This window comes from Hippocampus comes, unplaced genomic scaffold (assembly GCF_001891065.2).
Source record: "Hippocampus comes isolate QL1 unplaced genomic scaffold, H_comes_QL1_v1.1 scaffold122, whole genome shotgun sequence".
Taxonomy (NCBI): Eukaryota; Metazoa; Chordata; class Actinopteri; order Syngnathiformes; family Syngnathidae; genus Hippocampus; species Hippocampus comes.
In genome coordinates, this window is record NW_017842059.1 from 4,986,672 (window position 1) to 5,001,715 (window position 15,044).

At 41.2% G+C, this 15,044-nt stretch overlaps 1 protein-coding gene across 2 annotated transcripts in view; it reads left to right on the forward strand.

The window, feature by feature from the left end:
* Positions 1-5,041: 5,041 nt before the first annotated feature.
* The window catches only part of LOC109510952 (mucin-5AC-like), a 20,161-nt gene continuing 10,158 nt past the window's right edge, over positions 5,042-15,044 (forward strand). For both annotated transcript variants that reach the window (XM_019861659.1, XM_019861660.1), the window contains exons 1-8: positions 5,042-5,061; positions 5,400-5,453; positions 5,541-5,571; positions 5,825-5,851; positions 6,218-6,395; positions 11,688-11,797; positions 13,809-13,980; positions 14,078-14,190. In XM_019861659.1, the coding sequence (XP_019717218.1) occupies positions 5,427-5,453; positions 5,541-5,571; positions 5,825-5,851; positions 6,218-6,395; positions 11,688-11,797; positions 13,809-13,980; positions 14,078-14,190 (658 nt within the window). In that variant the 5' untranslated portion in view covers positions 5,042-5,061; positions 5,400-5,426. The remainder of the gene's footprint in view (positions 5,062-5,399; positions 5,454-5,540; positions 5,572-5,824; positions 5,852-6,217; positions 6,396-11,687; positions 11,798-13,808; positions 13,981-14,077; positions 14,191-15,044) is intronic.

Sequence of the window (15,044 nt, forward strand, 5' to 3'; positions counted from 1 at the left end):
TATATATATATATAGAGAGAGAGAGAGAGAGAGAGAGAGAGAGAGAGAGAGAGAGAGAGAGAGAGAGAGAGAGGGCCCAGTGTTCGACTAGTTAGCGCGTCGGCCTCACAGTGCAGAGGTGTAGGGTTTGTGGAGTTTGCATGTTCTCCACGTGCTGCATGGGTTTCCTCCCACATTAAAAAAATGAGCCTCGCAGGTTAATGGAACACTCTTAATCAAGGGTGCCCAACCTCTTTTGATCAAAGATCTACTTTTCGATCAGCCAAACTCCTCCTGCGATCGACCCATTACCTCACACAAGTCAAGTCAAGTACAACTTTATTGTCAAATGCGCCGTATGTGCAACATACAGAACAGATGAAATTTCTTCCTCTCAAGCCCATACACACGCATGCCATGATGAGCAACAGCCATAACGGACCCTAAGATGAACGAAACAGAAAAATAAAGTAGACATCAGGTTTGTGAAAAGGAAATCACTGCCTACCTTTGTCGAGAACTGATGCGGAGGCATAGGACACACTTTTGCAGCATGTTAACAATTGTAGCTTACGTGTACCGTTTTAAAATGCTTCTCTCGGCCCTCCACATTCCCATTCTTTGCCAGTGTCCTCAGTGAATTGTACATGAAACAAACTCTGAAGAATAATAATAATAACAGAGATATCGCACAACAGCTCTGATCGCCAGCAGCAATTGCAAACTGCTGACCGCTCACAAATTCCAGTGATGCAGGTCACGCGCCACCTGAGGTTAAAGGTGACCTTCTATTTTATTTATTTTTAATTTTAATTTTTTTTAATACTTTTGGTGAAAGTGAAACTAATAGGATGCTAAGGGTGCAGTGTGCACTAACACAAAAATATATCATATTAATAACACACAGAACCCAACAAAAGCTTTGAGGTTTTTATTTATTTTCCCCTCTACACCCTTCGCAATCAACTTGGGACCAGTCCGCGTACTACCAGTCCATCACAATCGACGTATTGGGCACCGCTGCTCTAAACTGTCCCTAGGTGTGAGTGTGAGGGCAGATAGTTGTTTGTCTATGTGTGCCCTGCGATTGGCTGGGAACCAGTTCAGAACCAGTTCAGGGTGTCCCCCGCTTACTGCCCAAAGACAGCTGGGATGGGCTCCAGCACGAGCCTTGAGAGGATAAGACAATGGATGGGTGGATACCACAGTAAAAGATTTTGAGTTGAACGTTGTGTCATACTCCTCATCTACATTCCTCCTGTCAAGATCACACTTCAGGGCTTGGTTCTTCTCCACCGCATGGTTGATTTCAACATACTTGCACTGATAGAAGTCACATTCTGTCATCGGTCTGTCATCAGTTGGCTTACAAACTTCAGCTCCACCCTCTGCCTCATCATCTCCTTGTGGGGCCGCCAGTGGTTCCTTCGCGGGATCATTAACTGACATCTCATCCATCTCGGATAGTATTCTATGTCCTGCAATCTTCCCTGCTAAAAAAACAAAACAAACAAACTAGGTAGCGAGGTGTTACCTGTGGTGACTCTGATAAAGAAAAACCAAAACAAAACAGCTCAGACCACCATTGGTGCTCATCATGAGAAACACCATATGATGGTTTTATTGTGCTTTCCTGCTTGTCTTACTGGTGTCAGCAGCTTACAGTAAGGCAACAATGGCATGCTGGTTACAGTTAAAATACAAGAAAAAAATTATTATTATTATTGTTTTGCTGGGAATTGCCAGGGCCACTGGGAGCAATTTAGGTTCACTTTTTCGCACAGGGACACATTGGCAGCAGACAGTCACAGCTGGAATTTGAACCACCAACACTTCGGCCATTGGATAACCCACCACACTAACTGTGCCACCGTGACCCAGCAAGACCAGCATGAGGCTTTGGCCCTGCTGGAAGAAAACAGATGAATGATGAGTCAGGTGAGAGAGGCAGGCACCTACCTGGAACATTGTCATGAAAGATAAAAGATGACTCCTTTGACATTCAGTTCTAAACACCAACCACACGGGACGGACCTAAAATAGAATTAGGGTTGAACCATTTTTGTGCCTGGGGCGGCTTTGTTTGACATTTAGACTAATTACACAAAATAGCAGGTGTGAGCCAAGAACAGTAAAATACTTGCGCGTTGGGTAACTCAGGGTGTCCTATAGACTCACTCGCATTGTGCTTGATAATGAGAAACATTTTTCTGTTTTCTGCGGGCTCATTGTCGACAACTGTACATAAAAGAATGGAATGACATTGTTCACCTTATATCAGATCAAAATCAACTACCGCATACTCTGTGTTTTTTATTCATGCCATATTCACACGAGATCAGTGGTTCTTAACCTTGTTAGAGGCACCGAACCCAACCAATTCACCGAACCCTTCATTATTGAAAAATACAAATCTGATGCAAGAAGTGTTCCTTCAGTTTTGAGACTAGAGTTTCTCAACTTGGCATGACAAATCATGCGGATAGAACGCTGAGTCCCATCACGTTCCGTGATGCATGTGAATCAATGAAGTACATATTCGTCCAACAACTTTGTTTTTTTTTTCCTCGACATAGTTGGCATGTATTAAAAAATTCTTTTAGAAAAAACACATGACGTACTATCATGACAGTCACGACAGAGTGAACTAAATATCCCACAGCACATGATTGGAGAACCAATGTAATGTGATTGTCTGAAGCCTGTGACAGCCAAGCCGGCGTGTCATAACTAATTGACATGTTGAGTCGGGTGTGTTTTAACCTTCATGGCAGAGGCTCTGTCGAACCCCTGAGGCCGATTCACCGAACCCCTGGGGTTCGATCGAACCCAGGTTAAAAACCACTGCACTAGATGGAGTTGCCTGGTGCCATGATTGACACATGGTTAGGATTTCCTCACTCCTCACTGGTCTGCACTCACCCCGTGCCACATTTAATCGCACCTTAGCACTACTATATCGTCAAATAATACCAGCCAAAACTTGCCATATACTGGCGCAATACTTTCCATTCCACTTAAAATGGTGAAGACGCAAATATGAAATGTTTTCAAATCTCACTTTAAATTGCGATCACAAAAAGGAGAGCTCAGCTGTAAAATAAACAAGAACACAACTTGGAAAAGAAATAGCTTTTTTTGACAAAGTCTTTCAAAGAAGCCTTTGATATCGTTAAACACTTTGAGTGACAGCGGTTATTATAGTGGACAGCTTATCATGTTATCAGGGTACAGGTCATCATTATTGGTGCATGAAAGGGTTGAATGCAAAATCTGACAACTCCAACATTTTCACAAGAATGATGAAGGCTTCATTGTAGAATCTGCAGAACCTGCTCGATCACCTATCTAATCAATAGAGATGGGAATTTCAGCTTATTTTCTGCGTCTTTAGGCTCAGCTCCCTAAAATAAGTCATCAGGTTGTAATCATTAAAATGTAAATTATTTCTCCAATAAATTACTAATTTAACATATACTTTGTACTGCATTCCACATTGCATTATTTATCTAGCTTTATTAATTCACATACTGAAAGTGAAATAAATACCGGCAAATACAAACACAAATGACCATCAGAAATGTTTATTTTTGAATTATTATAGCTGAGCACCAACAAAGATTGCATTCACTTGCATGCTGTACTATCCACCTGTCTGAGCCAATTGAAAATAAGTACAGGTAGTACCTAATAAGTGTACCTCGGACGGCTAATTTTGAGGTATTGATGTGGACTGCTGTTAAAATATCTGGTGTTGCCATCTTTTGTTTCTAGACTATCTTGTATTTGCCAAAACAACAAGGCCGCAATGCCTGTGGTTAATTTGAATGCAAGGCAATTAATAAAGAAGAGGAATGAATTTTCTAGCCAGCAGTGAAGATAGAAATGTGGTGCCTTCCTCCACTACAGAAAATACTGTTTTATCCTGTTAAATTACAATTTGTTATTCTTAACCAAGCATTAGCTGATAATTTACTTGTGAGGATGAATACTTGATGATATTTTCGATTTTTTTTTAATGCGGTAAAATACTGTCCTAACATTGGTAATTTACAGCAATCCCTAGTTTTATGCTGTTAAATTACAGTAATCGACTGTTCTTGTTATTGGACGTTATTTTACATGGTATGGATGAATATTTAACTCAATACTACAATAAATAGTTTCAAATAAGAGTAGGTTATAATGTTTCTTGTTATTGCATGGGCATTGACAATCTGCTAGTCACGTGACAACTAGTAAAACCACAAGAGACTAAGGATGCGTTCGGAAATAATTTTTTTTAAAAACGTTTCTTTTTTTCGCTTGTTAGTTCAAACGGCAACAAAGCAAGACATTTGCAAATGCTTAGACAAGATACTGTATGTATATTTCAGGGAGGTGGCCGTTGGGGCGTAGATTTCGAAAGATTGAGCATCCACCTCCACAGATAGAGACTTCACTCTGAGTAGCTGCCGTGTTCAAGTGACACAAAATGACACATAGCAAATATCTGATGTTTATAACAAATCAATTGCTTTAGAAAGGTAAGAGTGAAGAGAGAGAAAAGGTGTCTTTTCACCAGTGGATCAGAGACGTCAAGCTCAAAATGTGCACACGTCTGCTGCAAGCTAAGTTTGAAAGTAAACGAGAAGCTGTAGCGTCCATTGATGAAAAAAGAGATTGGTTCACTTTTCCTGTCCCATATAAATCCGTTACAATTTTTAAGCGGCGATTCTCAGTTGCATATACGCATTCACTTCGACTCTCCTCTGTCCTCATCCTCGGCTTTGCTTTCTGGGGGGTAGGAAACGAAACATGGAACAACCCTGTGATAAGATTTGCCTCAATGGGCCTTGTCTTCAAACGTCACTGCCAGAATGATTTAACAGGCATTGCATTTTGAAGTACTGCTACCAACACAGAGAACAAACTCACAGCTGTGACTTCAGCTCAACACTAAACAACTTCTGATTACCTTTAATTGCGCGAATTCCAACCATTAATTTGCTCCTCGGAATGAATGGATCCACCCATTCAAGTATTTAAGGCTGCAGAGTTTTCCATCACTGACAAAGGACGTCTACAGCAGCATCATGTACTGTAAGCATTTTCATGTTTTTCCTCGCACGATATATCACTTGTACAATTCAGCTTGCCGGTACTCTCTTGAAAAGTCGTTGTATACTCGCAGTTGTGACTTGTTGAAGGTGTTACTTAGACTGTGCCTCTTTGGTGCGTATGATTAGATAGGTGACTTGAGACACGACGTCAACTTGCAGTGACCTTTCTTTTTCCATTGAGAGATGGCAAGAGAAAGGTCACCGCAAAATAACGCCCTGGCTCAACTCAACTAATATGTGCCAAAGAGCCCTTAATCTAACAAATGCTAATAACGCTTGTAAAATCAATTGTTGTTGTTGTTGTTTTTTTTTTTAAAGAACCTCCCTCCCACCTTGCTATGAAATATGACATCTCCAATGATGACAAAATGGGTAATGTAGAAATATTTTCTCAATTTAACAGTGTTACATTTCACAGAACACAATATACAGCAATTAACATGAGATGTTTTCCGACAGCTGGGGATCACACTTGTGCTACTGCATACTGGTAAGATCCATTTTAAGCAATGCAACCTTGAACTGCACAATGTTCCCGTTAAACATTGTCCCATCTATCTGTCAGACACATTTCACGCACGCACGCACGCGCACGCACACACACACACACACACACACACACACACACACACACACACACACACACACACACACACACACACACACACACACACACACACCATTTGATAACTTGAAAAACAAACATTAAAATATGCATTTTTTTTGTGTATGTATTCTTCTAGCAAATCACGTGCAAGCCGGCGGCAATCGTAAGCATGCTACTCACTTCGTTTATTCCGCATAAAGCTCAGGAATGAGGTCTCAAACTTAAAAAAGCAAAACACCAGCAGTATTATATGAGCGAGTCACATAAGGGTGTATAAACACATCTCACGTTGAAATGTGGTCTGACAATTATTAGAATACACTTGAGTCTTTTCTCATTTGGTTAAATGTTGGTCAAATGGTGACAGTTTTGGAACTTTGATCTCCAAGTGATGATTCATGCTTTTTAATCACATATTGTTGGAGGCTTTTTTTTTTTAATCCATGTGCTTTGTCAAACTAATTTTTGTTCATCTTGTTCCATGACACGACAACCACACCAACTCCACCTTATGCCTCTTGGACGAAAGACAAAAAATGCTGGACTAAATGGTATAATCACGACAACCCCGATAACAATGGAGACTACGAGACCCTCAGTAAACTGCGCCGTGAGAACCCGATGGAAATCTGCGATGTGCCAATTCAAATTGAGGCTCGGACTTTATCTGGAGAGAGCGTCGATTCAACAGGCGAGACAATCCATAAGTAAGTAGCGGATGCAGCACAAATATACACACCTGATTTTTTTTTTTTTTTCGATGAAGTATACATTCAAGAGCTTAGCTTGAGGGCAAAAATGCTTTCAACAAAGTTACAACACGTTATCATTTTCAGGGAATATTTAAAATGCTTTTTAAATACTGGAGTGTGGCAGTGATAATAATAATAATAATAATAATAATAATAATAATAATAATAATAATAATAAACAAGGTTGTAAGGATGCATAGCAACAACCAAAGTCAAACTCAGAGCGAGAGCAAAGGAGGTTTTTATTCTTGTCACTTTCTGAAGCCCAAACGGAAGGCAGGCAACTCCACCACCAAGTAATCGTAAAGCTAAGATACAAATGATCTTTGGAGCTGGTGCTCATGATGTATTCCTGGGGGAAAGGTGGCAGCATGGTGGGCGACTGGTTAGCACATCTTGCCTCACAGTGCAGAGGTGCAGGGTTTGATTCCAGCTCCTTCCTTTGTGTAGTTTGCATGTTCTCCCTATGCTGAAGTGGGTTTTCTCCGGGTACTCCAGTTTCCGCCCACATTCCAAAAACATGCATGGCAGCTTAATGGAACTCTTGAAACTGTCCCGAGGTGTGAGTGTGAGCGCGTATGATTGTTCGTCTATGGGTGCACTGTGATTGGCTGGCAACCGGTTCAGGGTGTCCCCCACCTACTGTCTGAAGACAGCTGGGATAGGCTCTGGCACGCCCCGCGACCCTCGTGAGGATAAAGCGGATCAGAAAATGGATAGATAGAAAATACAGAGGCGCATGAAGTTCCGGCTTCTGTTTATTCCAAGTTACCAGGATGCTGTATGGAGGAAAATTAACCTAATTCTTTAAAATTGTCCGAACGTGGGTTTTTGTAAAAGGTATATATCTTATAGCTTGGCGCTGGTGCTGTTGCTGTTGAGCAACCTCCAACTGGGTCCCAAAGCGGCTCCTAAAGCCGCAGCGACCCGGGTACCCGCAGACCCAGTTGTCGGCTGTTGACTGGGAACTGTTTGTAGCCCGAAGGCACGCCCAACACCGCTTGGAGGTCGTTCCCAAGTTGGGCTGGTGCTGGTGCTTTTCAAGGTGAAAAGGTCCTCAGAAATTGTGACTTTTTAAAGACGAAGGAATAGCTGTTACAGGCAATTCTGTGGTTTGGTGGCCATTACGTTAAGTTTTTTTATTTAAAAACGTTTACCAGTGAGCCAGTACTACAAAGGAAAAAGTTCAGACATTCTGCAAGACAATTTAACGATAGCACCATGGGTCGACGAAGGTAGTCTGTCTCGCTTTCTTTCTTGCTCGGCTCCTGGCGAGTCACCAAGCTGTGCTCTCTCTCATTCCCTCTCTCGCCCGCACATGTTGCGGCAGCCACAGGGGTCACTTGATTAAACGCTCTAAATCAGGGGTGTCAAACACATTTTTTTCGCCGGCCACTTAAGTGTTATGTTAGTTATGAAACCAAATAAATCTTTCATCATCTCATCGTATTATGATTTGTACACAACAATTTGATGGATTACTAGTTTTGAAAAAGTGAACTATTTGTTTGCTCAATTATTGTTCAAGTCAGTGTAACCAGGGGAACAAAATGATTGCAAAACTTCAACTTTATTTATGGCAATTTGACATGTTGGTACATATTTTAACAAGGATCATGGAAGTTGACACACGCGGGGCTTATAAAATGACACGGTCTTGAGTTTGATAGCTGTGCTCTAAATTGTCCCGAGGTGTGACTGTGAGCGGGAATGGTTGTTTGTGTGCCGTGCGGTTGGCTGTTCGAAAGACCACCATTTTATTTGTTCAATATTTAACTGTGGCTCCTGCCATATTGGCAAGTCAGTTCTTATGTCACTTCCATTTATGGCTCGACATTAAGCTTTTACATCGTGTAAAAAAAAAAAAAAAAAAAAGATTTTACATCCTGATGGCCACATCGGTGAGTTCAACGTCATAATCGTAACCTAAGTTCCTTGTTTCAAAGTGTTTGTTATTCATTCAACCCAATATATTGTCACTCACTTACCGCTGGGAAAGAACTGGTCTCTTCCATACAAAATATTTTCATGTAAATATAATAATAATAATAATAATAATAATAATAACAATACATTTTATTTAAAAGCGCCTTTCATGCCACCCAGGGACACTGTACAGACAATCCAATGTAAAAATAAATAAGAGAAATATTGTATAAAAACAGGACATAAAATCACAAAACAGAGGAAATGGAAGAATTATGTGTTGTAGGCAGTCCTGAACAGAAATATAGTAAGGAGCAATTGTTTTAAAAAATATAGATATGTATGATTCTGCCTACCATTATCTTCTTAAATTAAAAAAAACATTTTTTTTTAAGCTGCCTCTTTCTCTCAAGAGATTTCGCTGGTCTGTACCATTTCACCTAATGGCACTGTCGTATTTATCCATGACATCGCATGAGTTTGTCTTTTGTGAGTTACTGCTCATGGCTCAGTTATACAATATCAAACTGAGTATATTTTCACCTTTTTGTGTTGGTCTTTGGACACTGTTAGCCTGTATGATTGTATGGAAAAATACGGATATGCATTTAAAAAAAAAAATCTGGCTGGCCCTTCTGTCTTTTTTGCTATTTGTTCAAGAGAGATGCATTACTGCGACATTGGCGAGGCAGCTGCTACGTCACTTTGGCTTTTGACCCGACAGTTCTTGTCCAGCGATTATGCAATATCAAAGACAATAGTAAATATATGCAATATTTTCGGCTTCTTCCATTAGAAAGGATAGACAGACAGACTTTCAATGTTGCCATCTACTGAATAACTATGTGATGTTGGTTAATAGTGTTGTTAATGATGGGGCTATTTGTTGCTAAAATTTGCCAACTGACCTGGCAGTCTTTTTGTTTTTTTTAACCTTGCATTGATTCAAATGTTTAGAAATTCACTTGACTTTCTCACCGACATGGCGCAAATAGAGAGACAGCAAATAATATATTTTAAATCCATTTATTATTGGCTGCGATTGACTGGCAACCAGTTCAGGGTGTCCCCCGCCTCCTGCCCGATGACAGCTCGGGCAGGCTACAGCACGCCTTGTGAGGATAAGCGCATCAGAAAATGGATGGATGGATATATATTATTGGTAAAATTATTATAAAAAATAAAGATCTAAAATATTAGATTCAACTCCATCTTAATAATATCTAATTCGATGTTGTTTTAACTCTGATTGTTGAATTATTAAAATGTAGGCTCCATTTTGATTACATTTTGCTAGAATAGCGGCACAGGAGCCAACTGGTTAGCACATCCTCCTCACAGTGCAGCGGTAATGGGTTTGAATCTGGCCGTGGAGAAAACCCACTCAGAAAACTTGCAAACTCCACACAGGAACTTTGGGGCCAGAATCGAACCCTGCACCTCTGCTCCATGAGGCCGACGTGCTAACCAGTCAAACACCATGTCGCCTTTGTGCCTCTTGATAAACTAAAATCATACGCAAAGTGAGTCCAATTGGCTGGATAGTTTTTTCCTGTAGTGAACCAAATATAGTGAGAGTTATTTTGCTTTTTATGGAAATGCTGTTCATCCATCCATCCATTTTCTACCGCTCATCCGGGGTCGGGTTGCGGGGGCAACAGTCTTAGCAGGGAATTCTGGGCTTCCCTGCTAAGGCTGTTAGCAGCCCAGACTTCCCTCTCCCCAGCCTCTTGTTCCAGGTAAATTGAGAGCTTCATCTTTTGGCCAGCTCCTTCCAAACCACAACAGACCGATAATTCCGCATCACAGCAGACGCTGCACCGATCCGCCTGTCAAACTCCCGCTCACTCCTGCCCTCACTCGTGAACTCATGAGATACTTAAACTCCTCCACTCGGGGCAAGATCTCCTCCCCGACCCGGGGAGGGCACTCCTCCTTTTTCCGACTGAGGACCATTGTTTCAGATTTGGAGGTGCTGATTTCCATCTCAACCACTTCACACTCGGATGCAAACTGTTCCAGTGAGAGTTGGAGAGCCCTGCCTGAAGAAGCCAACAGCACCACATAATCTGCAAAAAACAGAGATGCCATACTGAGGCCACCAAACCAGACCCCTTCAACGCCACGGCTGGGCCTAGAAATTCTGTCCATATAGGTTATGAACGGAATCGGCGACAAAGGACGGCCTTGGCGGAGACTCATGGTTGTCTTTCTTGCAAGAGAGAGTGCACTAAAACATGTCTCGGTTCATAATCTCAGAGCAGCTCTCCAGTTGGCTCTGCCTTGTAAGCTGTTACAGATTCCAGGGCAACTCTAAAATTGCCCCCGTAATTGTGTTCATTATGGACAATCCGCGATGACCGCAGAAGTCCAATAACAGAACACCACTCAAGTTCTGATAAAAGGGGCGGGGGGGCGGGCGCTCCTCCCAATCCTGCTCTTCCGAGTCTCACTGTCATTGGCCAAGTGAGCATTGAAGTCCCCCAGCAAAACGAAAGAGTCCCCAGAGGGAGTGCTCTCTTGCACACGGTCCGAGGGCTCAAAAAAGGGTGGGTACCCTGAGCCGCTGTTTGGTGCTTAGGCAATGAGGAAATGCAAAGGCAGGTGCCTTGATTGACTCATCCATGAGCTAATTTGTTGTATCTGGAGCAGAGAACGTGACAATAAAGTTTCTGTATTCTATTTTGTGGTTGTTTTTGTGCTCTCGAAACAAAGTTGGGTTGAGCATGTCAAAAAGCTGTGCAAGTCTATTGCGGCATTCGAGGAAGGTGGGAATTTGAACCTTTCCGACCACAGATTCTGGAAAGTGAACTCCAACGGCCCTTTGAAGTGGGAGATTCGAGATTCAAAGTCGAAAAAAAAGGACCCCGAGTTCACCGGCCGACTTCAATGTGGTGTCACTCGACTATTGAGACTTTCATCCATCCATCCATCCATTTTCTGATCAGCTTATCCTCACAAGGGCATGCTGGAGCCTATCCCAACTGTCTTCGGGCAGTAGGCGGGGGGCACACTGAACTGGTTGCCAGCCATTCAAAGGGCACACATAAACAAACAACCATCTGTGCTCACACTGACACCTAGGGACAATTTTGATTGTTCCATTAACCTTGCACGCATGTTCTTGGAAACTTTTTGTTGTTTACATTCGCCTCGAACACTTTGAGGTCGGAACAGAAAAGATTCGAGTGGAATGGAAATTTTTTTTGGTGGGGTGTCAGTGACAGTCCGGGCGGAAAAAGAGATGGCCAGGCCCAAATTGAATGTATGAATGCGTCTAAGTCAACTGGTTCTGAATCTGTATCTGTATCATCTCTGCAGGTCTGACACAAAAACAGGATTCATCTGTAGAAATGTAGACCAATCAAGTGGAATTTGCTCGGATTATGAAGTTCGTTTTCTGTGCCCTCTCACTTTCTGCCATCCAGAAGGTAATCATTTGTCCATATGAAAAGAAGTACTCGTAGCTTATTTAAATCTGTATCTTTCTTAAAATGTCAACTTCACCGAACATGCTAATAATGAAGTGTTTTCACAGCAATGCAAGCCTGTTTTGTACTATATGTGTTGAAGGAGCCTTTTGTCTGTTCGTGTCAATTTACGCTCTTTAATATCAAATCAAAATCTTCTACAGCAGTGGTTCTTAATTGTTATACACTCAGGACAACCGAAAGCAAGGACGTCAAACTTATTTTAATCCCGGGCCCCTTTGGAATTATGACAGTGAAACCAAATAAATGTTTAATTGTCTGATCGTATTATTACTTGGACACAACAAATGGATCGATTAGACAATCAGTCAACTATAATAGTTTGTTCAATTATTGTTCAAGTGAGTGTAAACATGGTCACAAATTTTATTGCAAAATCTCAAGGTTATTTATTGCACATGACAACTGGACATTTCGGTACAAATTTTAGCAAAGGATCATGGATGTAGACACACATGATTTTCTTTTGCGGGCCACATAAAATGACGTGGCGGGCTCTATCTGGTCCCCGGGCCTTGGGTTTGACTCCTGTGACCGAAAGGAATAGTTGCCTTCCCAAGAATTACTATCTTTATTCAGAAAAATTGTATTTGAAGTTAATTTAAGCAATAATATATAACAATTTGAACCACACAAAATAGATTGTGGTTCACAAGTCACAATTATTATTATTATTAGTATTATTATTAGTAGTATTAGTATTATTATCCATGTCCAATGCCATTAAACTGTAAAAAAAGACAACATATATGTAGGGCAAATTAGATATGTTTATGTCTATCACTGTGACCTAAAAATATGCACCAACCTATAAATCGTGGGTGTTAATCTCAAGGCCCAGGGGCAAGATCTGGCCCGCTACATCATTTTATGTGAGCCGCGAAAGCAAATTAATTATGTACATCGACTTCGAGTTCCTTGCTGAAATACCAAAATTGCAAATTTTTCTTCACCTTTGAAAGTGTTTTGATATTGCAAGCATTTTTTGTTATGAATACTCCTTTTTATTTGAACAAACATTTTTTTAGGTCGTGTGGTTTCAAAACTAGTTATTCACCAATTTGTTGTGTGTATATAATATGAAGAGATCATACCTTTATTTGGGTTCATTGTCAGTCATAGACCATCTAAAGCAGTGGTGTCAAACTCATTTCACATTGTGGGCCACATTCGGCCTCGGTAGATGTCAAGTGGGCTGGACCATTAAAATGATACCACACGCTGCTATAAATAACCAAAATAGCATGTGTTTCCTTTGTTTTGGTCTAAAGAAGCACAAGAACATTAGGAAAATGTCGAAACTGAATGAACATATATTTGACAAAACATTTCATGAAGCACCTTAGATTTCCTTAGACAAATGTGCAATTTACTTTTATCATTCACATATATGCATTGCAACTGATCCGACTGATTGTACAAAGGCACAAAATTTTAACAAGTAATTGGTATTTGAAAAATATAATAATGCACTTTAAAATGAAAACGAAATTTAGAAAGAAAGGAGTTTTTAAACCATTTACACATGTGCATATAAAATCTAAATTTAATCCCTGCCTACACCTTACAAACTAAGGAGAGTGCTATTAAATGTGTAAAGAATAAAATATTCACATGTCCTTGATAGCGTCTGCTGTGTAGGGTCTGTCTCAGTGACAGACTAAGGCTGCTGTTGTCTTCTTTGATCAAAACAATGTCTTCCAATCTGATCAAAACAATGTCCCCTGGCGGACACTCCATAAATTGCACCCTATTAAAAATATTAATTCCGAGTCTTTTATGCATTTTTTCACTTTCAAATGATCCTGCGGGCCTGATTGAACCTCCTTGGGGGCCGGTTACGGCCCGCGGGCTGTATGTTTGACACCACTGATCTAAAGGAAACCATAACTAGGATGTGGCCCACGACAAAAAATGAGTTTGCCATCCCTGCTCTGAATGATTGCTCTAGAATGCTGGACTCCATGGTTTGATCGAGACAACCCCTGTGGCTATGGAGATTTTGAAACTCTTCCCGACCTGCACAAAGAGTATCCATGGAAGATCTGCAAACATCCAATTAAAATTCAAATCAAAACCACATCTGGAGCCAATGTTAGTTCAACGGGCGATGTGATTTTGGCGTGAGTACAAGAGGAACTACAAATGTTGCTGACATCAAGTCAAGTGCTTATATGCTTTTGGATAGATACTGATTGAGTCCGCCGTTTGTCTCGACAGAGCTGACACAGACGTAGGATTTGTCTGTCGAAATTGTGACCAGCCAGACGATGGTCATTGTGCAGATTATAAAGTTCGTTTCTTGTGCCCCCTTGAATTCTGCAAACCAGAAGGTAATATTGTGCAAAATGCACTACAGTCAATTTCAACCTGTTTTTTACACCATTGATAAAACATTTCAGAGTGAGGAAAAGTGTGAAAATCATATTCAATCTTCCAAATGTTAATTTTCATCTCATTGTTTCCCCCACATTCAGGTTTTCTATAACTTTTCTGTGATTTCTATTACCCGTATTTTCCTCACTATGAGGCGCTTCGGAGTAGAAGGCGCACCTTCAATGAATGGCCTATTTTAAAACTGTTTTCATATATCAGGCGCACTGCATTATAAGCCGCATAGAATAGAAGTCACAATAGGGGTTGCGGTTGCGCAATGCATCCACTAGATTGAGCTCCACAAAAGGAATACAATACAGCTTTATTTATGTACTGCTTGTCACGTCCGCGAGGTGGTGGTGGTGGACCCCAAAAAACAGGCAGGAGGGAGGAGCAGGGTGCACTTGACAAATTGTATTAAAACAGAGAAAACTAAATCCATAACAAACAAAGTCCAAAGTATCAAACAAAACACAGGACTGAAGATAAAACATAATGACCAAAACCTGACTGAAACAAACATGACAGCAGCCAACAAACAATGACCCGACAATGAGTAGTGATGTGCCCGACTGTGCCGAGGCTCCGATGCGTGTGCCGAGTAAACCGGAAGAAAATCTGCGAAGCGCGCTTCGAGGCATGTGTCGATTTCGCTTGTGGCCACGCCCGATGCCTCGGAACGCGCGTTGCTCCGCCCGAAGCTTCGCGAGACGGGATTCCTACGTCACCGCCAACAAATAGTTTCGCGGGTGATTCGAAATAAAACGGCGCACCGGGACGACAATGAGCTGACAGGTGACACTGACTAGAG